General features: G+C 41.8%; 1 protein-coding gene across 4 annotated transcripts in view; it reads right to left on the bottom strand.

Annotated features, from left to right (window-relative positions):
• The window catches only part of dcaf6 (ddb1 and cul4 associated factor 6), a 34843-nt gene that overhangs the window by 3344 nt on the left and 10250 nt on the right, over positions 1-21249 (bottom strand). The window contains exons 4-19 of one of the 4 annotated variants that reach the window (XM_061723329.1): positions 20619-20804; positions 20414-20527; positions 18357-18492; positions 16837-17048; positions 15207-15300; positions 13155-13274; positions 11750-12100; positions 10361-10546; positions 8225-8284; positions 6423-6672; positions 4276-4385; positions 2713-3025; positions 2527-2568; positions 1898-2036; positions 580-736; positions 382-470 (exon numbers count right to left, since the gene is read on the bottom strand). In XM_061723329.1, the coding sequence (XP_061579313.1) occupies positions 382-470; positions 580-736; positions 1898-2036; positions 2527-2568; positions 2713-3025; positions 4276-4385; positions 6423-6672; positions 8225-8284; positions 10361-10546; positions 11750-12100; positions 13155-13274; positions 15207-15300; positions 16837-17048; positions 18357-18492; positions 20414-20527; positions 20619-20804 (2559 nt within the window). The remainder of the gene's footprint in view (positions 1-381; positions 471-579; positions 737-1897; positions 2037-2526; positions 2569-2712; positions 3026-4275; positions 4386-6422; positions 6673-8224; positions 8285-10360; positions 10547-11749; positions 12101-13154; positions 13275-15206; positions 15301-16836; positions 17049-18356; positions 18493-20413; positions 20528-20618; positions 20805-21249) is intronic. The other 3 variants (XM_061723330.1, XM_061723331.1, XM_061723332.1) reach the window with 3 other exon arrangements.

Raw genomic sequence — 21249 nt, 5'->3', positions numbered from 1 at the left:
TACTTTGTCACTATCCTCGTATTCAAAACTGAAATTCTCCGAATAAACATCTTCTATCATCTTTTTTAGCAGTGATATTTTTCCTGCGAAAATATATAATACTAGTCAGTTAATAAAAATAAATGACCGTCTACAAAGAAATAAAATCGGCAAATGCATTCTAGAAAACTAAAAAAATGTCAAACTGCTCTCTTTGTGGAATAATGATGGATTTGTAGAAGAAATATATTATGGGATATGCTGCGATTCATGGCAATTACTTATGCCTTCCTTTGTAGTAAATTAACATTTCGTTTTTTTGCGTTGGAAACTTCTTGCGGGCCGCATGAAAATCTTTCTCGGGCCGCACATTTGACACCCCTGCTCTAAAGGGTTCTTTACCTCTGCGGCGAGGCCTCTGTTGAACGATGGCGACTCCTCCAGCGGCGACCAAATCTTTATGTCGTAGTCTATCCCGGAGGAGGCCAGAACTGAAAGGGAGAAGAAAATGAGCGGAGCGATCTCAAAACTCAACGAGCCACATGGTTCTGCAGCGGCGCGGCGGGTCACGTGACCCGGGAGCAGCAGCGATGCACTCACTGGGGTCGTAGGGGTGCGGCTGCAGGCAGTTGACCACGTGGTTGTCGGCCTCCAGCAGCATGACGTGCTCCGCCGTGTGTCTGTCCCAGATGAAGATGTGTCCGCAGTCGGAGCCGCTCATCACAAAGTTGTTGCCCCAAAAACACGACTCTTTAATCTGGACATGAGATATTCAGCTTCAGCGTGAGCGGTTGAGGGAACGGGGTCAACAACGTTAAAGCAGCACAATGTAACTTTCAGCTTTTGTTGAGTTTGGCGGCTCCTTTGGACAAAAGCGGTAGTGCTTTACCAGAAAGAACACTACATTTCCCATGAGCACAAGCGTACTGCCGGAAAACTCCTGTCCCCGTCGCGTGCATTTGATAATGTGCTCTGGTTTTGTCCTACAGCACCTTTTTCCTGTCACGTGTTTTAGAGGGACTTCGTCATAAATTAGTACTCCAACATACTTACTGACAAAATAAAAAAAATATTTTATAACCTGTGAATAACTGAAGGTTTTGCAGATCAGCCCTGCACAATTTTACAGTTCTCAGGAAAAATAGTAGAAATGTTCTATACATTTTCTTTGCATTGCATTATTTCCTCTAGTGCTGTAATTCTATTCAATTGTATTATTTTATAAAGCTTACTCATTGCCAATTACACAATTTTATGATCACTATTAATATTCTGTGTCTGTTGTTGATATTGTCAGTAATTTTAGAATGACCAAAACCCAAGACGAATGTGAAAACATTAAAATTTTTATTCTTATTGAACATAGAACTCTACATTTACATTTGTATCATAACAATTCTGTCTCTTGTTTTTCCCCATAAATCCCCATCGGTCGGACATCCCTCCTCGTCTTACAACTCAGGCCAGCGAATGAACGCCGGTGTCGTTTCAAAAAGTGATTGCCTGCCAGAATCTGATTTCTCCCCTGAAAATTTTTTCGCCTCCTCCGATAAAACTTTTATTTTCTTCTGATTTTTCGCTGCTTGGGCCATGACACCAGCTTCTGCTGAGCTCTGCGCTCCAAGCCCCGCCCATTTTCGTCTCGACTACGAATCGGGAAGGAGGGGGAAGTGACGTATGCCATAAAGCAAGTCAAATCCGTAAAATTGTGTAGTTTTTTAGTGTTGCAGGGTTCCTACCATGCTCCTCAAAGTTACATAGTGCCAGTGAAGGAGATACAGATCCCTCAGACCATGACAGAGGTTCATTAAACCTGTTGGAAGTTGATGTACCATCACAATGACTCTGGAAATATTATATTAAGGTGAAAAAGTTACGTAGTGCTGCTTTAACTCTGAACAAACAGGCGGATGCTCACCATCGTCCGGGAGTTACGGTGGCCCTTGTAGACCATTTTCACCGTGGGCCGCCTGATGTTCTGGGTCTCGCTCTCTTCCATCTCCCTTCTTTCTTTCCTCCGACGAAACAGCTCCTGGATCCGAGCTGCAGCTGAGCGTCTGGGGGGGAGGCAGAGTAAACATGAACACCCCATGCTGTCGCTGCTGCATCTACATGCTTGAAGTATCCTCTGGATTTAAACCGTTAACAAGCTAAAATAAAAAACAAGCTGGAAGCCGGAGAGCAGCTACTGTTGACGGGAACCGGCAACAGAACCGGCTCGAGTCAAGTCATTAAAAGGCACCTCTTACCTATTATAACCCACTACTCTGAATTTGGGCTCCATCATGCACAAAGCCTCCGTGTTCTCGGTATTTGTGGTGGAAAATACAAACAAAAAAGTGAAAATGCAGCTGTGATGCTTCCGCCTACACGCTACGGCCGGTGCTCACATGCAGCCACTCAGCTCCGTGTTTTATCGGTTAAAGTGAGACGTCTAAGCCAAGACCACAAAAACGGGTTATTGCAACACTGCACAACATGTCTTGCCGTCGGGTTTTTAAGCTTTGCAGCTCGTCACACTCGAGTGTCCAGAGCAAAACACGTTACCTGATCATTCTATCTCCTACTGCGGATCCTCGGGAACTAAATCTATATTTGTAGTAAGAGAGTCAGTGGCAAGGCATCACACAGAACTCAAATCAGAACGCCCGCCCTTCGGAGGTGCACAGTTGAAAACAAGAAGGGCGGGGTTCTTATTTGTGGGGCAACGTGAGATCATCTCGTCCAACGCACCTCTGTCCTTGCCCTCTGAACCTGGTTGACGGGATGAGAATGGGATCGTCGTCGCTGTCGTCCGAGTCCTGGTTGCTCGGCGCCGGCTGCGTCGGGCCCTCCTCTCCCTCCCCAGAGGGTTCTGCTCTCCTGCAGCCCCCGGTCGTGTCCTCAGACCCCTCGGGCTGGCCCCGGTCCCGCGGCGAGGACGTCGTGCTGGTCCCGTCGGAGGGGCCCGCCGGGCCGCTGACGGCGCCGGAGCAGGAGGCGCCACACGGAGGCTCTGCAGCGGCGGCGGCTGGCAGACTCTGCTGCGAGGAAGACTCGGAGCGGCCTGAGGAGCAGGGACATGAAAGACATGTGACGCCAGCGTTTGTAACCTTCACAAGTTAAAGGAGACCTATTATGGCATCTAATACCTATTTTAAACAGGCCTCGAATGTCTTAAAAACAAGCTTTTTTGCAAAATAAATTAGAAATTCAGCCTCTGAGCCATGTCTTTAGCATCCCAGTCTCTAACCTCATTATCTATGGGTCAATGACGAATAAGGATTTTCAACAGGTCAATTTTTTGAGTTTTTTGTCAAGATGAATTGGCACTAGCCTTAAAAAAGGTCATGTGGTGCAACCATGATTCATATTAAAATAAATTCATTTACTTAACATCTTGACATCTTTTTTTTACAAGTTTTCAGTATTATCCAAAAATTGTTGTTTTTTTAATGGTTGCGCCACATGATATTTCATAAAATGGACGTCATCAGTCAAACTTTGTTTGTATATTATGATGGAAATATAAATACAAATGTGTTTCAATCTTACACACTACAAGATACTTCGGAGATTATGCCAGATAGGGCAGAAGATTGATTTAAAAACATTTAGAGTGATTTCAAAAAAAGTTTTCGGATGGTCGGACGGTCGCACCACATGACATTTTAACGCTTAAAACAACAACAAAATCCCAAATAACTAGTATTTTTTGTAAAATTCAAGTGAGTCCATATATGGGACAGGTAGGTCATATATATGGTATTTTCTTATCCATTTAAACCTTTTTTGAATTGAAAAAAAAAAAATCAGTTTTTCGTCATCATTGACCCCTATGCGGGATTCTGAGTGGGCGGGGCTATGATAATGAGGCTCTGTGCTGATTGGCTGCCTGAATGACGCGTAGCAGTGGAGGGCACAAAGACAGAATACAGACATTTGTGTTGGTTTTTACAACCAACAACTGAGCTATTCGCATGTCTAGCTCGAACAGACGCCATCACGATACACCGCTACGAAACAATGGCGGAAGCTCTGCCGGCGGAGTTGTTTTGTTGTTGTTCCGGCCAGAGTTAGTTGTGGTTTCACGCATCGGAGGCCAACCGATGTAAATCGCTCCCGTCGTTACGTAACGACGGGAGCAGAATCTGAACGGCTCGTAGAAGCCACATCAGGCCGGGCGGCTGTACAGACACTGCAGAACTTGGTTGCTTTCCTCCTGAGTTGGCAGGCTGAGGCACTGATTATATATTAAAGCAAGAGAAAATGTGTTTTTCATAATAGGTCTCCTTTAAGTTAAGAGAGATAGCTCACCCGGTTCTGATACCAAGCTCTCCGTGGACAGACTCTCTTTGCTCGGTGGCGCCGCGGTCGCCAGCGTTTTGGGGTTGGTGCTGCCCAGCGAGGTGGATGTGCTGCTGCTCCTGCAGGCAGATAAGAAACAGTTACCGAGCTCATAAAAGGCCATCGTTTATGAAAGTGGATCATTTTATATTTATACACAAAATCGGCATTTGAAATTATGTTAATCTTTGAATACAGATACAAGTTATGAGAACGATTTGCAAATGTAAATAAAATGCTGCTCAAAGTGAAGACTCAACAAAACTAAGGGGGGGAAAAGATGTTCACTCTGCAACTAGTAGGTCACTGGATTGATCCCGTACATACCAGTATGCTGTATATACTATATATCCAGTCAGATGCTCTTTGTTTTATGATACATTCTGCTCCTTTTATCATATTTTTTATGATGTCTATTTGAACTATTATTTAATCATCTTGTGTTTTTTTTCTAAAGTATTTCTTGTTTTACTGTCTGAAGTGTATCATAGAGGGGAGATGGTTTCTGACCTCTCCAGCATATTTTCTTGTATGTTGTTTTTTTTATTTATTTTTTTTTATTTTTTATTTTCTCTAAAAGCATTCCATTGTGTTTTTTTCTTTTTTTCTTTCAAAAATGTGCAAATAAATAAATCAAAAATCAATCCCTCAACCTGTCATGTGGAAAATTGTCATGAATCCCACAATTTGGTGGAAAACTTAACTTTTTAACTTAACTGTAACTTTTGTACAGACTCATATCCGGCACTTTAAAAACCTCATATTGTACATTTCTATTTATACATTTTATCTCTTATATATTTGCTTTAATATTTGTATTGTATTGCACCAATCACCACAACAAATTCCTTGTGTGTGTTTAACAAACTTGGCAATAAACCCTTTTCTGATTCTGATTTCTGATTCTGAAAAGTGACCCGTAAAAAGCTTCATTTTTGGCACATCAGACCAATTCTGGTTGTCTTTTTTTTTTTTTTCCAGACTAAATCTGGACCACATCAGATATTAGCTAAATACAAGTCAATGTTGAAAGTCTTTTCTTTCTGGGGCAAAATAAGTTGAAGGAACCTCATGTAGCTCAAAAAAAAAGAAAAAAGTCCATGCGTGTCCTGCATTTGGTCCATTTGGGCAGTGTGACCATCAAAAATATGAATATAATGAAAAATTAGGCACTGCATCCTCCCACTTGAAGACAGACCGTCCAGTTTCTGATGAAGGCCCGGTTACTGATATGAGAGCCATCTAAACATGGATAACTCACATTCACAAGATTTAGTAAATTTAGTAAATAAACATGCTGCCATCCAGGTTTCCTGTCCCACTCCGAAATACAAACGCAAATCAGAAGAGTTATGATGACATGAAAAATGCAAAAAAAAAAAGAGAGATGATGCTAATATTTACTAATATTAACATGAACCCAACAATTTTCAGGATTTGTCTCGTCAACTTCACCTCATCCGTTAATATACATCCATCTTTGCTCCTCCGACACATTTTATTCTGGTCTAAATGTACCGTAAAATACACAGATAAATAACTTAATTGGTGATGATAAATTCAGTCGTAAAACGGTGAAAAACTGAATGAATCTGATCTTCAGTTTGCAAAAATGGTTGAAATACTTTAAAAACAATGATCCTCATTCAAGGCATCAGGATAAATGTCTGTGTGTGAAGGGGAAATGCCCGAGTGTCGGCCGGACGCCCCCGTGATCTCTGATCTCACTCAACCAGACACGGACAACCTTGAGAGACTCTTCTTACGCTTTATAACTCAAGCATCCGTGTTGGATCCATCTTACGTTTTGCTCGGCAGCGTCAGGCTGCGTGAATTATAGTGAACCGGCTATAAATAGAGCCGTGTGAGGAAGGACACCTAAAACGGTTCGGTGCATCAAAGCCAATCACATTAACATTCCTTCCTGCCCAAGAAACTGATCCCACAACAGGAACAGGAAAACTCCCCCTGATGTATAACTGTAATGAAGTTGATGTTAATGGGAAGTTTGGTTTTTATTTCCATGCCATTGCAAATTTTTCCAATTTTGGGTTGTGAAAGACCTTGAATGCTGAAAAAAAAAATTTTTTTTGGACGGACGAATGCCTTCTGCTCACCACTCATCTGTGAAGTCCAGCTTTATGGTGCTTGTGGTGGTTCCCTCCGAGCTGTAGTGCAAGCTGAGGACGGGCTCCGCCGCACTTGACCGGCTGCTGGTTGCAAGGGTGGAGGAGGAGGTGGAGGAGATGGAGGATGAGGAGGTGGGAGGGCTGCTGGCCGCTGCTGCAGGAGGGGAGTCGTCGTGAGATGAACCTGCGGCTCCTGCAGCTCCTGCAGCTCCTGCAGCTCCTGCAGCTCCTGCAGCTCCTGCAGCAGGAAGAGGGACACAAGCAAGCAAGGTGGGTTTACTAGTGCTGCTGCAAAATATGTCCATTAAAAGTTAGTTTTCCTTCTGTTATTTGCAGCGTGGAGTTGTGCAAAAGCACAATGGAAATGTGCAACCTTGTGTTGCCGCTCATTAGCAACACAGAAATGGGAACATGCAGCACGAGTTGAGAGAGACGAAGAGGACAGACTGTTGAGAGACACGACGGCCGTCAAAGACAACAGCAGCAAGACACACGAGGAAAAGCCCCTGAAGGATCCTGAAACAAGTCCGCTGCTTGTTTACACGCAACAACGACAACAACAGAGAGCAGTTCCTACGAAGATTAGGTGTCAGGGGAACTAACAGGGTTCTTGTTTGGATGAAATGGATTTGATGACTGAGTTCCACAGCTGAACTGGGAGTGAAGCAGGTTCACAGTAAGTTTCTGACGTGTGTGTAAAATGTTGATGGGAAGTCAAAACAAAAGAAAAACAGCATTAAAATACTTTAATTTTGAGTCACAATTGTGCATTGTAAACTTTAAAATTTACTTTCAAACATTTTGATCAGTTTGAGGAAAATAATTCCCTGCATTATAATAGGGAAAATGTATTATTTGATTTATTTAAAAAAAAAAAAAACTTTATTCAAATGGGACATTTATTTCTGATTTTTTTTTCTAATATTATATTTATTATTCTGTTTACTTAAATACATCCTTTTATCATTGTTATTATTTTATTTACACACAAATAATTTCTCTTCGGGGCTTAATAAAGTTTGTTTTTTATATGAATTGAGCTGAACAAAAAAGAAGGATAAAAACGACTGTATTTATAAACAAACAAGAAGGAAGAGAATGACGGTGATTTTCTGGTAAAGGAATCTGCTCCCTCTAGTTTCACTCGAAGGTCACTGCTGTTTTTGCTTAACTTAACTTACTTTTTTAAGAATACGTTAGTAATAACTTACCTATTTAAGAACAACCATAAGAGATTCAAAGTCCGCAGTATAGATTATTAATTGTCTTAAAGGTCTAATTATTTTGTCATATTTGAGTTTGTTTTGCTTTTTTCACATGTTTTATTTGAACATCTGATTAAGTTATCTTATTTTAGCTTTTTGGTACAAAATTAAGTTAAGTTTTATAGTTAAATATTTAGTTCACCAATTAATAAATGTATTAATTGTCTTAATTAAAAAAAGAAGGCAAGAGTCTCTTAGCTGGGTTATGAATAAGGCTTTGGTGAGTTTTTGCTTTATAACTAGAATATAAAATCATGAAAATTATATGAAATATGAGATATATCTAATACTATATGATATATGATGATATGATATATGTACATGAACTGGTGTCAGTTATCAGTGTCAGCTGATCCTTCAGTAACTCAGATGTTAGTTAACAGCAAAGTGGTGAAACAGAGAAAGCGAAAGCGGTAAAATAGCTGAGGACAAACTCTGGAAAGGGACAGCATGATGAGAAGTTTCTGTTTAGGACAGAGGGTGAAGAGGATAAACAACTGGGGGGTTTTGGGGGAGGGGACGCACCCTGCTGTTCATCAAGAGTCATGGATCCCAGCTGTTTGTTTACCACAGACGAGGGGGAATCTGGAACACAAATGAGACCGACTCAACATTCAACACAGATCAAAACTGAGGCGCTTGAGGGGTTAAAAACTTCAAGTCATGTTAGAAAATATAAATCCAAGCTCATTCTGCAAAAAGGTGCGGCTGCGTCTTCGTTAACGCAAAAATGAGAGTTGAGTAAATCTGAATGAAGACCAGGAGATGAGGCTCTACAGACAAAGTTATGTCAAATTTTAAAATTAGTTCTTAAAAAAAAAAAAAAACACAAAAGCACAAGTTGTTGTTGCTTATGAGCTTATTCTCACACACACTTCAAAACCATGTATTATTAGTAAATTAAAAAAAACAACTTATGAGTCGTGACAAACAGAAACTGAATGATTCTGCTCTTCATGATTTTAATAAAAACAAACGATGACTATTAAAGTCCCTTTCAGACATGATGCCTTATTATATGAACTTTATAAAGTTAGCAGTTTGAATCCTCCGCAATCATTAAAGCTGAGCTGAAATCTTAATTTGATAAAAGCAGCAACATTTCTGTCGCTCAAGTCAGAATTACTTTATACTTTATTCTGTTCACAGCAGAAAAACACCAGAGTAGCAGTCAATGACATCAACCTGAACTGTTTAAGATTATAGATATTCATCATGTGAGCTGCTCTGACTTCAGTAAATATTTAAAACAGAGACGCATCCACAACGCCTCCTGACATATTTTTATACAACAAGTCTAGTGCTTTATGTCACCGGTGTCTGGACAAACAATGCTGATGTTCTAGAGGTTTTGCAACCAATAAAATTCTTTCATGTATTTTTCTTGGTCAAAAACACAAATAAAAGTAGTTTCATCAACCTAAGTCTCTGTTGTTGTCGACGGACAACGCGGCAATCGTGCACCAGCGGCTGAGACGTCAACAATCACTGATGTAATCCAGTTACGTCATCGATGATCAGCAACAGCTGGGATTTAACCTGGCGGCAGAGATGGTTCACGTGCACGTTGACGACTCTGCAGTCAGTCATAAGTGTGTGTGTGTGTGTGTGTGTGTGTGTGTGTGTGTGTGTGTGTGTGTGTGTGTGTGTGTGTGTGTGTGTGTGTGTGTGTGTGTGTGTGTGTGTGTGTGTGTAGTCAGTCATACGTGCTTCTGCTGTCTGATCACATAAGAGAGTTGATGGATAAAAAGTGTGTCTGAGGTTGTCATGGTAACATCTTCAGATCAGATAGTACCCACGCTTGGTCCAAACATTATACTGTTGGTTGATGGAAGTATAAAAGAGACTGAATGAGAAAGACCGGATGGAGTATAAAAAGAAGAAAAGGAAAGATGGATGAAAGAAAGAAGAAAAAAATGGGAGGCAGAATGAAAAGAAAGAAAGAAAGAAAGAAAGAAAGAAAGAAAGAAAGAAAGAAAGAAAGAAAGAAAGAAAGAAAGAAAGAAAGAAAGAAAGAAAGAAAGGTGGACGGAAGAAAGTGAGAGAAAAGAGAGAAAGAAAGAAAGAAAGAAAGAAAGAAAGAGAGAAAGAAAGAAAGAAAGAAAGAAAGAAAGTGAGAGAAAGAGAAAAAGAGAGAAAGAAAGAAAGTGAGAGAAAGAGAGAAAGGAAGAAAAAATAGAGAAAAATAAAGAGAAAGGAAGAGAAAAAAAAAGAGATAAAAAGGAGAAAGAAAGTAAGAGAAACAGACATAAAGCGGATGGACTCATGCATGAATGATGTGTAGAGATTCGTTCACGAGAACCTCAAGTCTCCAACTAACAAACAAAACAACAGAGTTCACTAACTTGAGCACAAACAATGAACCATGTCTGAAAGGGGGTTTATTTTCAACCGTTAGCAGATTAAAATATAGTAAAGAAACTCTGCACATCCAGGATTAGGAAACTAGTCACTTCATCACACGAACCACGACGAGGATCCACACCTGCTGCTGCCGCTCCCACAGGTGAGTCTGCAGGTGAGACACTCAGCAGCAGGTGAGTGTTAGTGAGGGGGGCCGAGCAGCGGGGGGTCAGTTAGTGCATGAAGCATTACGGGGGGGGGGGGTCAGCCACACAGCCCGGAGGGAAGGGTCGCTGCAGGGGGGGGCGGGGGTGTAACCTGTACACGGTTGCTTGGCGACAGCGGTGGCGGCAGCGTTAGCGCTTCTTTGTGGCCGTCTCTCAAACGCCGCCGGGGAGGAGGACGGGGCGGCGCGCTGACCCTGTCCGGGGGGGTCGGCCAGCCGGAGCAGCCGCTGCAAACGCCTACACACTAAACTTATGGGCAACCGGTGGGGGCCATACTCTGACGGAGAGGAGGCAGAGGAAGAGAGGGAATGAATGAACAGTGAGGAGGAAGAGGAGGATCGATGAGGAGGACGACGACGGGATGCTGAAGGGATGAGAGAGTGATGGACAGCTGCTGCTGGAGCGGCTCCAACACACACTCACACACACACACACACACTAGACTTGTAGTTCTAGACACCGGTCTTGGTCTCAAGACCACTTTTTTGTGGTCTTGGTCTTATCTCGGTCTCGCCAGTCTTTGGTCTTGTCTCAGTCTTTGGTCTCGGACTCGTCGATCAAATAAAAATAAACCTGTCTCTTTGTAAGTGCAATAACCGCTAAATACATCACATATTTTGGAAAATATTTGTAAATATTTTGTAAATATTATCCGTTTTTTTTTTGGTGTTTACTATTTTTTTTTTCTCTCTTGTACATACTCTTTTTCTACTTTTTATATTGCTCTTTTTTATTATTTAACTATTTATTGGTTATTTCTATTTTATATTTTTTGTATAGAGCGTGTGTGTGTTTTGGCTGCTGCACGACTGAATTTCTCCTCTGGGAGATCAATAAAGTCTTCTATTCTATTCTATCAGTCTCGAAGGGATTTGTAACGTATAAAATCCAGGCAGCCAGTTTTTTTGTTTGTTTGGTTTTTTTTTATTTCATTATACGCCCCCTTCAATTGTTACCAATCAATAACATGATTACATTTACTATTCATTACTTTTCTGAGGTGGAGGGGGGTGTTGGAGCTGGAGGACTTGGGGACTAGTTAGTAGTCGTGTCAACCCTTAAAAGCACTGGAGTCAATCCTCCAATAGTGTAGAAATAGCGGTAGTGCAGTCGCCACACATATCTGATCTCAGCTGATGGATGAAAACATTTCTAGTGAGTTCAACATCATCATCCACTTCTCTGTGTTATTGTGCTGCAGTTGAATACAAGCTCATATGGAAACTAGCCAAACCAGGATGCTGCTGATGTTCTACAACTCACACAAGATGATCAAATTACTAGGTTAGTTTTTGGTCTCGGTCTTGAGCTAAACTAGTCTTGGTCTTGATACTCTCTGGTCCTGGTAGTGTCTTGGTCTCGGTTTTGGCGGTCTTGACTACAAGTCTAACACACAAACACATACACACAGACACACACACACACTCCCTGGACTGAAGACTAAAATACAGAATTATGACTCCTGTCGATCACGACTCACCTGAGAGGGCAGGTTCAGACGTGGGCGTGGCACTGGTTGTGGGCGTCGCCGTCGTGCTGGGCTGACTCCTCGGCTCCGAGCCGGAGGGGGAGGTTGTGGTGGGGGACGAGGAAGGGACTGAGCTCTCCGTTGAAGAGGAGCTGGCGGTGGGAGTTGCCGCGACTGTGGTGGACGATGATCCTGAGGAGGAAGAGGAGGCGGGTTTAGGCGTGGCGGCAGCTTCGGCGGGACTGGCGGCTCCCTCCGCGGTGTCCGCCCCGGTGCTCCTCTCGGGGGCGCTTGACCCCTGGCTGGAGTCTGCTGTTGGGGCGGCGGGAGTGTTTAACACTCCCTCGGGTCGGATGGCTGTGCCTAAACAACAAAATGAAGCAGTTAAAATTAAAAGAAATACATTAAATCTTTTACATCACAATCTTAGGCCCCGTTTACACGGAGCAAAAACGGTGGCGTTTTCATGCGTTTTGGCGGTTCGTTTACACGAAAACGAAGCTCAAAGTCTCCAAAAACGATCATTTCTGAAAACTCCGGCCAAAGTGGAGATTTGCAAAAACTCTGTCTTCACGTTTGCTTGTAAACTGAGGGAAACGGAGATTTAGGCTTCGGAACGTCACATTATGCAACAGAAACGTCACCAGCGTCATGTGTGCGACCTGTGTTTACAATTTGTTTGGCCACGTCAATATTTTCTTGTATTTTACCTGTTTTATATTCTAAAGTCACACTTAAAAGTAACTCCACTTCTCTGTCACTCCAAACGAAAGACTCTCGTTCCGTCTTGGAAGTAACTGCAGTCGAGGCTGATTTATGGTTCCGCGTTACACCAACGCAGAGCCTACGGCGTAGGGTATGCGGCCACGCGCACCGTACGTAGGCTACGCCGTCGATTTTTTATTTTTATTTTTGGGCTCTAGTGGCCCTTTATTGAAGTTGCAGATTGGAAAGGGGTAGAGAGAGAGAATGGGGATGACATGCAGCAAAGGTGCGCAGGCCGGGATTTGAACCTGCGACCGCTGCAGGAGGACTGTAGCCTCAGTATATGAGCCGCTTGATTAACCCACTGCGCCACCGAGCGGCCCAACGCTGTCGATTTAACTCGGAACCATATTATTCAGGCTTCAAACGTGTCATTTGTTGACATTTTTTTCCAGGATTCTGATTGGCTAGCATGACTTTACGCTTCTCGTTACACTGCCCCCTGCAGGTTTGGATGCTCATAGCACCTTAACAGCTATTCATGCGGGTTTGTGTAAACGAGGATATTTTTCAAAACGTAGAGGGATATCCGATATCCGTTTTTGTAAATACCCGGCTATGTGTAAACGTGGCCTTATTGACTTCAAAGCAAACAGATATTTAAATATCTAATAAATCCAAGGACTTTTCCACCCTGCTGCCGGAGCCTCACCTCTGGGTCGGGCCTGAGGCCGGGTTCCTCTGCTGTTCTGGGCCTCGCTGGCCTCCTCAAACCAGCGGGACAGCATGTCCGACATCCGCTGCATCAGGGACACGTTTGGGCTTTGTTCTCCTGGAACAAGGGACAAAAGCAGCTTCAGCTCGTCAAAGGTTTTCTTATTCACCAGAAATATATATGCTGCTCTGTGCTCATATTTTATGCATGACTACGTTTCAGGAAAGAATAGCAGCTTACAGTATTAAAAACATTGCTATAATCCATAATCAGTGTCATGGATAACATGAAGACATGACTATAACTTAAGGCGGTGGCGGGCGGTGCATTTCACACTTAGGCCTTCAGTGATGTTCAGCTTAGCCAATAAATACCTTTGATCATGCAGCATTTATCACACCAGGACTGGAGAGTAATTAGAAACACACTTAAGCACTACGAAGTGTTGATTCACCTCAGTTGTCTACAAAACAGGCCATTATGTGGCGCATTTTAAAAATCAACAAACCTGAATCAGCAATTAAAACACTTCTGGTATGCTACGGCCAAAACTTCAAAATAAAAGGGTCTTTAAAATTATCAATGATGAGAAAACTGGCCTATAGGGTTCTGGCCTGCTGTTGCTGGTAAAATTGACTTATAAAAATGTATTATTTATCCAAAACGTTTTATTAAATGAGTCCACAAAGAATATGAAAGCTTTAACAAGATTGAACAATAAATTGCAAAATCGCAGTTTAATATCAGAAAGACACTAACAAGACGGCCAGACATCGGCGACATCAACACAATAAACAAGTCTCTCTGTGGAAAAAACTTTTTTTCTTGTCAAAACATGACGCATCATGACTTTCTGTGACACAGCGCCGCCAATGCGCCAGATTATTTATTTACATTGCAGAAGGGCAAAATATTTTTGTTCCATTTTAGTTAGTGATAATGGTTTTGATATGAACTAAATACATTATAAAAACATATTAAACGTGAAAAAATAAATAAAATGTTGACTATTGATCTGCATCGCAGTGCCGTGGCTCAAACTAGTGCGTATCAATATCCAATCACAGGGCGTGTATTTGTCACGTTCAATGTGAGGCCAGCTAGACGGCCTTACTGACAACTCCCGATCTGATTGGCTATTGCAACTATCAATCAACTGTATTTGCCTGTTACAGTGCACAGACGCCCGCAATGTTAATTCTGCAGGCCCGGGCAGATTAAGATCTGATAAGATAAGATAGCTAAATTCTGAACTCTAACCTAAAAACAACAGCACTGGAAGGAGCAAAATATGACATGAAGAGAATATGAATACTTTTTGATATTTAGATTAAATTAAAATTATCGTATTTCTACTTTTATTGTAGTGTTTTATTCGTGTTATTATTGATGTTTTATTTTTTGTGAAGCTCCTTGTGACATTCCGTTGTCTGTGAAAGGTGCTATATACATACATTTTACTTAAAATTAAAAATAAATTAAAAATGAAATGAACCTTTATCATAATTGATCATGATTTCTGGTTATGTTAGGCCAGCAGAGAAGGCCTTGCTGGCCCTGACGGCTTGTATTTGGACTGAAGGCCTACATGTGCTGGTTCCCTGACCATTGTTGCCTCCTGACACAGCGGTACAAGATTAATGTTCTTAATCATCAACTGTATTCAATGAAAAAACCTCACCATCACCAGCTGATCGGCGCTAAATAAGACCGGATGATTTAGTCTGCTTTTATTCTGAAAGTCAGATGTCTCAACGATCAACCGGTTCCCAAATATTTTGTCATTTTAACTTTAAAAAGTAATAAAATGTTTTTGATTTACACCATCTGAGGTCCCTTTGTCTTCATCTGCACCACAACAAAATATTATGTTATTGTTGATAAATTGCAGTCAAGTGTGCCTTCAAACCAGCGTCATGCTTTTATTTTGAAAAGGACTGAGAATATGAAAATAGGGGAGTAAACGTAAGGGGATTACTGTAAATAAGGCTGCCACTAGAATGTGTCACCTCTGCTCTAAACGGGCGCTGGGACATGCTGTGATCTTACCATCCCTCTCCCTCTCGCTCTCAGGACGGGCTCGGGGTCCGGTGTCAGACCAGTCCCCTCGCAGACGGAGTCGCTTCACTGGAGGCTGCCTCAGCTGTGGAAACACGCACACGCGGAGAGATTAGCAGTTTGTCAGTCAAAGCATGGTCAAAAATAACTCCCCTGCCAAAACGAAACACTGCCCGTGTCTGTCGGTGTCCTCTCTAAACCCCCACCCCCACCCCAGCTCTCTCTGCAGTGCAACAGGCCGGGAGCCAGAAATACAGAAACGGGGCTTTTGTGGAGGAGCCGTCACAGGAAACGTCACCGCGTCTGGACAGGTGGCTGCGGTCGGGACGGATGCGGGCAGGAAGAAACTGACAGGTGTGGTCAGAGGTGGCGGACGAGGGGAAACAGGGGAGGGGAACGAGCCTCTCCCTGGCAGCCCACCCTCTACACCTCAGCCTGAACTATTTTAGCGGAGGGTGGAACGCTGGCCGTGTCGGACGCTCGCTGTATTTGGAAAGGAATGTGTGTTGCATCTCCACACAGCTCTGAGCCTGGCACAGTGACCCAGCAGATTCAGACCCGAGTGCAGACCCAAACACACAACTACAGTTGCTTTCGTCAACGAAAATTATGACTAAAGATCGTCCTCAACTAACCTTTATCACCTGAGGAAAACGAGACGAGATGCCACGAAAATGCTGGTCATGTGACAATAACGATAATTAAATATATTAATGCAATATCGTAGACGAATAAAAACAAGACTAAAATGTAGATTACAAAATAAAAACTCTGCTAAAATTTGTCTTCATTTTCGTTGACCGAAACGAGACAAAATGTTCTAACAAAGATCAAAATGTCCATGTTTTCAGTAGTTTCCTCTGGTTTAGTTCTGCTGCTGGGTGGCGTCACGTCTTCAATCCCAGTCGCGGCCCGCGGGGAATCAGATCCAGAAGATGCAGCTGCAGAGTTAGAGGCTGATGCCGTTAACGCAGAGCTCTAGGTTCACGTAAATTAAAAACAAAGTTACATAAAGAAACATGGGGATCTGCTCTGGGGGGGAGAAGAAGAAGAAGAACCATCTTTGGATACACTTTCCTACATAGATGTGGAAAAGAAAACCCAATGTGTTGTTGAAAAAGAAAAAGACGGGGAGAAATGCAGAAAAATAAATATGTTGTAAACTCAAATTAGAGCGTCTTCTGTATCTGGAATGAATGTATTCTTGAGTCCATAAGGTAACAATAATATAATAATAAGATAACCTTGTTAGAATTGTAAAATGGGTTTGGCTAAATACAATCTTTGACTAAAACGAGACTAAAATGGTCCTGGACAATTCTGACTAAAATGCTCAGACTTATAGTCGACTTGACACGACTAAAAGGAGAATGAACGTGACTAAAACTAATAAAAACTAAAATGATAGCTTGACCCAAAGACTAGACTAAAACTAAAATTGAAACAGGCTGATAAAAACAAAACTACACACAACCCCTCATCATATTTCCAAACCATCTCCCCAAACTGTTCCCAGTTGGAGATTATTTATGTGTTTATTTTTACCCTGATGGAAACCAGATCATTCAAATGTGATCAACAACAAGCTTTGTGTTGTTTTTGGGGTCCCGGGTGACCTCACCTCCTCCCTCCTCTCCTCCGACGGGCCCTTGAGCTCTCTGGCCTGGTCGTCTTTGGGATCAAACAGGTAGATGTAGTCGGAGGAGTAGCTGACCAGCACCTCCTGACCGTCCTCGCTGTAGCACAGAGACGTCACCCTGCAGGACTTGTTGGAGAGGTGGGTGGGAACGAACCGCACACACATGCCCGTCGTTCCCCGGCCCATGTAGTTACCTGAGCATGAAAAAGGAAGCCATATTTTTAATATTACAATTATGTGGATCTTTAATTTACCTTGCTTTTGGCAGATTCATTTCTGGTCTGCTCTATATTCACTTACTCTGTTTGATACGTTATCTTTATACATAGGCTACATATACCTCCATCTTAACTTGAGCATACAGTATGTGTGTGTATGCATGTGTATGAGGGTGGAGGTTTAAGTATAAATGTGTGTGCAGTTGCCTGTTTTTACTCTTGTGTATTAATTTACTAAGTTATTTGCAGTACTCGAGTTGAGGGGGGATGGCATCCCCCCCTGAAATAAAAACGGTCAAAATCACCCCCCCTGTAAAACTGCCATCCCTCCTTTCCATCCCTTATGTCATTTCATCAATGAATGTGGTTTTACTGCTATTTCAACATTTAGAGTCATCACCAGAAAAATAACACCAGAAAAATAACTTATTTGACAATTTTCACCTGTTTCAAGTACATTTTCACTTGAAATAAGTAGAAAAAAATCTGCCAGTGGGACAAGATTTATCTTCTCATTACAAGCAAAAAAATCTTGTTCCATTGGCAGATTTTTCTATTTATTTCAAGTGAAAATCTACTTAAAACAGGTGAAAATTGTTGTTTTTTCCAGTGATGAATCTTGTTTTAAGTGTAATGAGATTTTTTTACTAAAATGAGACATTTTAACTAGAAATAAGACAAATATTCTTGTCAAGATTTTGAGTTTTTGCAGTGATCCATTTTACTTATCCTGTGAAGGACAGAATCATATTGATAAGTTCAGAAAACTGTTTTTTATTGTTGTGTTTTGATGTATTTGATGTAAGCCCAGTGGATATTTAAAGCTTACAGAAGGCTGCATTTAACTGCTGCTAGTCATTCCTGCAGTATTTCTGCAGGTGTTTTGGTCAGTGCTATTATTTGTAATATATTATATTATTTGTAATCAGCACAAATTATCTGTCCCCATATGATAAAATCCACCACCCCCCCCTGATTTCTTTTTACAACTCGAGTACTGGTTATTTGTGTATGCTATCCAGTTGTTTTTATTTATTTATTTACTCATTTTACTTTAAAAAAAAAAAAAGGAAAAAGGAAGCGATATTGAATTATTATTAGATGTTGTATGTCCCTCAGTCAAAGGAATCAGACTGAAGTTACCTCTCGAGTGAAAAATCATTTCAAAAGGAGCCAAGATGCACAGGAAAAATAGAAATAAATAAAGGCAAAGCAGGATGGGAACCCATTCAGGTTTTCACCACCGGCTTTTTAGGGGCATAAATCTATTTTAAAAAGGTTCACCTGTGGCTCTGGTACCCAGCATGCGTCGGTCGTATATCCGTACTGAGCTGTCTGAGCACCCGACGGCCAGATAGTACGGCACCAGAGGAGAGATGGATATGGAGGTGGCTGCTCTTCGACAGTTGATGAGGATGTCCTGAAATCAAAGCAACAAGAAAATAAAACACCACGATTATTGTTAGTTCTCCTAAATAAAGTTATGAGACTAAAACCCGGCTTACACATGAATATTAAAAATGTAATTTAGCTATTTATAATGCTGCTGAAGTCTCTTCATAAAGAAACCGCTCTCACGGTTCTGAATTACAGCCCAACATTACTATCTATGGAGCTAGAACAGTTTCATAATTCACAAATGCACACACCGTTTCACACATGCACAGAACAATTCACACGTGCGTAGGACAAGATATACAAATGTATTTTTGATGCGCACACAAATATAACCTGATTTACAAACGTTTTTTTGTCTATGAGCTGCGCTGGATTTGCGTGTGACTTTTGAGACTCCTCTGACGTGACTTGATCCACAAATAAGTTTTTTTTTAACACAGAAGCAACCAATCAGATGTCTTCCTTTGTTCCAGCCAATCATAAGAGCGCACCCCACGTGGGGGACGATTTACTCATAAACAAATTAGATTAAAGGGGCGGATACACCTGCTGTTTGAACTGCGTTAGTGCCGTTTGCTTAGAAAAGTGATTAATATTTCGAGTTGGTGGAGTAAAGATAAATAAACAGCAACACGGGATGGAGAGGAGATCACTGCTCTGCTTTTCTTGTGATCCCGGTAAAGAAAACAGCGCGATCAGAGATGGTTTGTCGGGCCGTTCAACGGTGAAACGGTGTGTGCATTTGCGAATCGGTGTGTGCATTTGTGAATTTTGTCCTGTGCATTTGTGAAACGCTGTGTGCATTTGCGAATTATGAGACTGTTCTAGCTCCATATACTATCAGCTATCCTCCAAACTGGATGTATGGATGAAGTGACCCAGAGAGAACTGGAGAGAAGACTGAGCACTCATCGGTTTATATTACAGGTCTGCTCGTATTTAATAAACTGAGCCGATGGGACGTAAAACACTGGCCACAACTTCAGCCACACCGCGTGTCTTTATGTGGAGAATTTATTATACGTCTATTTATTGTCCTGAAGCAGTTTCCCCATGGGGGTTGGTACAGTATTAGAGAACTGAGATGTGTGAACAGTCACTCTTTAACAGCCGTAGATGATTAAAAACAACAAAAAAACGAATTTTATTTCATCTTTTTTGTGCAAATCTGACTCTAACCACATTCCGAGGTGGTTTGAACCTGGCTACTTAAACCAGATTTGCATTACTGGATCAGTAATGCAGAATAATGAAATCAGATCCAGATCAGCAGTACCGATGATGAACTAAATCCTTCTAACTTTTCATGAACGTGAAAAGTGACAGAAAGGAAACCGTCCATCCAGCACAGCTAATAAGACTGGTTATAATCAAGGCCGAGGCTAAACCGACCCGGTTATAGTGTGGGTAACGGAAAGTGGCACCGTCTGGTAAAATGATTTTGACAGCTAAGGTCACAGGTTCAGATCTGAGGCATGAAATACAAGAAGATGCAACACAATCTACACCGGCACAGATTCTGTCTCTCTCTTTCTCTCTCTCTCTCTCTCTCTCTCTCACACACACACACACACACACACACACACACTCTCACCATCAGAAGCCAGGAACACAGTTTGGTTAAGTTCTGAAGGGACGGAGCTGTTTGGGAAGTGAGCTTTGCTTATATAAGAAGAAGAGCGGCTCCATAATCAATATCAAGGTGCCTCAGAAATAGCAAAAAAAAAAAAAAAGAACAAAAAGAAAAGAAACGTGGGAATTGCAGAAACCTCGTAGCACCATCCTCTACCGTTTACTAAAGATATGAAGACAATCACAGCAACATGTCGCCTGCACTTCAACACGTGAACCCTTCCATAGATATATAATTGATCATGAGAAACCTTCTCAGGATCAATGCAGACTGAGTCAAAGATAAAAAAGCACCAAGGCCACCAACGTACATCTTTGCAGTCTTCTTTAGTGCAGCTGGTTTTCGTCCGCAGGTCGAACCATCGAACTGTGCCGTCCTCGCCGCATGACAGGAACGTGTAGGGGTCGTTGGGGACGGTCATAATCTGACAGGACGAAAAGCAGAAGTCAGAATCTGCGGTGGCGACACCAAACGCTACGTTGCTACGTTGCTACGGCGACACGGCGGCGCAGCACCTCGTACGCCGTTCCGTAGTGGCAGGTGAACTGACACTGTCTGTTGTAGTCGGGACTCTTCTCCGTGTGCGTGTAGTAGATGATGCCGTCGCCGGAGCACGAGATGATTTCCTGATCGTTGGTGTGGGGCATGAACTTGGCGCTGAAGATGTTGGCCCGATGACCTGAACGTATCGACTTCTTGACCTGGAACAGAAACCAAAAACCTATTTTAATAATGCAAATCTGATTTTTGTTACTTTTTTGTTTTGTTTTGTTTGTTTGAAATATAAAAAAAAAATACTTGTTTCTGTTTATCTTTGCAAAATTATATTAAAAGTATCTTACATAATTTAAAAAAAAACGAGAAATTTCAAGAAAAGATCCTGAAGAAATATATTTTACATAATTAGAGTGTAAACAAAGTGCATATTTCCTTTAAAATTAACTAAACTGATATTGGATTAGATAACAATAGTAAAAAAAAAAAAAAAAGAATTAGAAAAAAAAAAATTCACACCGTTTTTGTTATTTTGAGCGTGCGGCCCACGAGAAAAAAATTGGTCAAATCCGGCCCGCCAAGCAAAATGAGTTTGACACCCCTGCTCTAGAGTCTCTCTTAGCCTGGCCCGTTTCCCGGGACCGGTTTGCC

This window comes from Cololabis saira, chromosome 6 (assembly GCF_033807715.1).
Source record: "Cololabis saira isolate AMF1-May2022 chromosome 6, fColSai1.1, whole genome shotgun sequence".
Classification (NCBI taxonomy): Eukaryota; Metazoa; Chordata; class Actinopteri; order Beloniformes; family Belonidae; genus Cololabis; species Cololabis saira.
The sequence above is the reverse complement of the archived record's forward strand: the minus strand, read 5'-3'. Positions and strand labels throughout refer to the sequence as shown.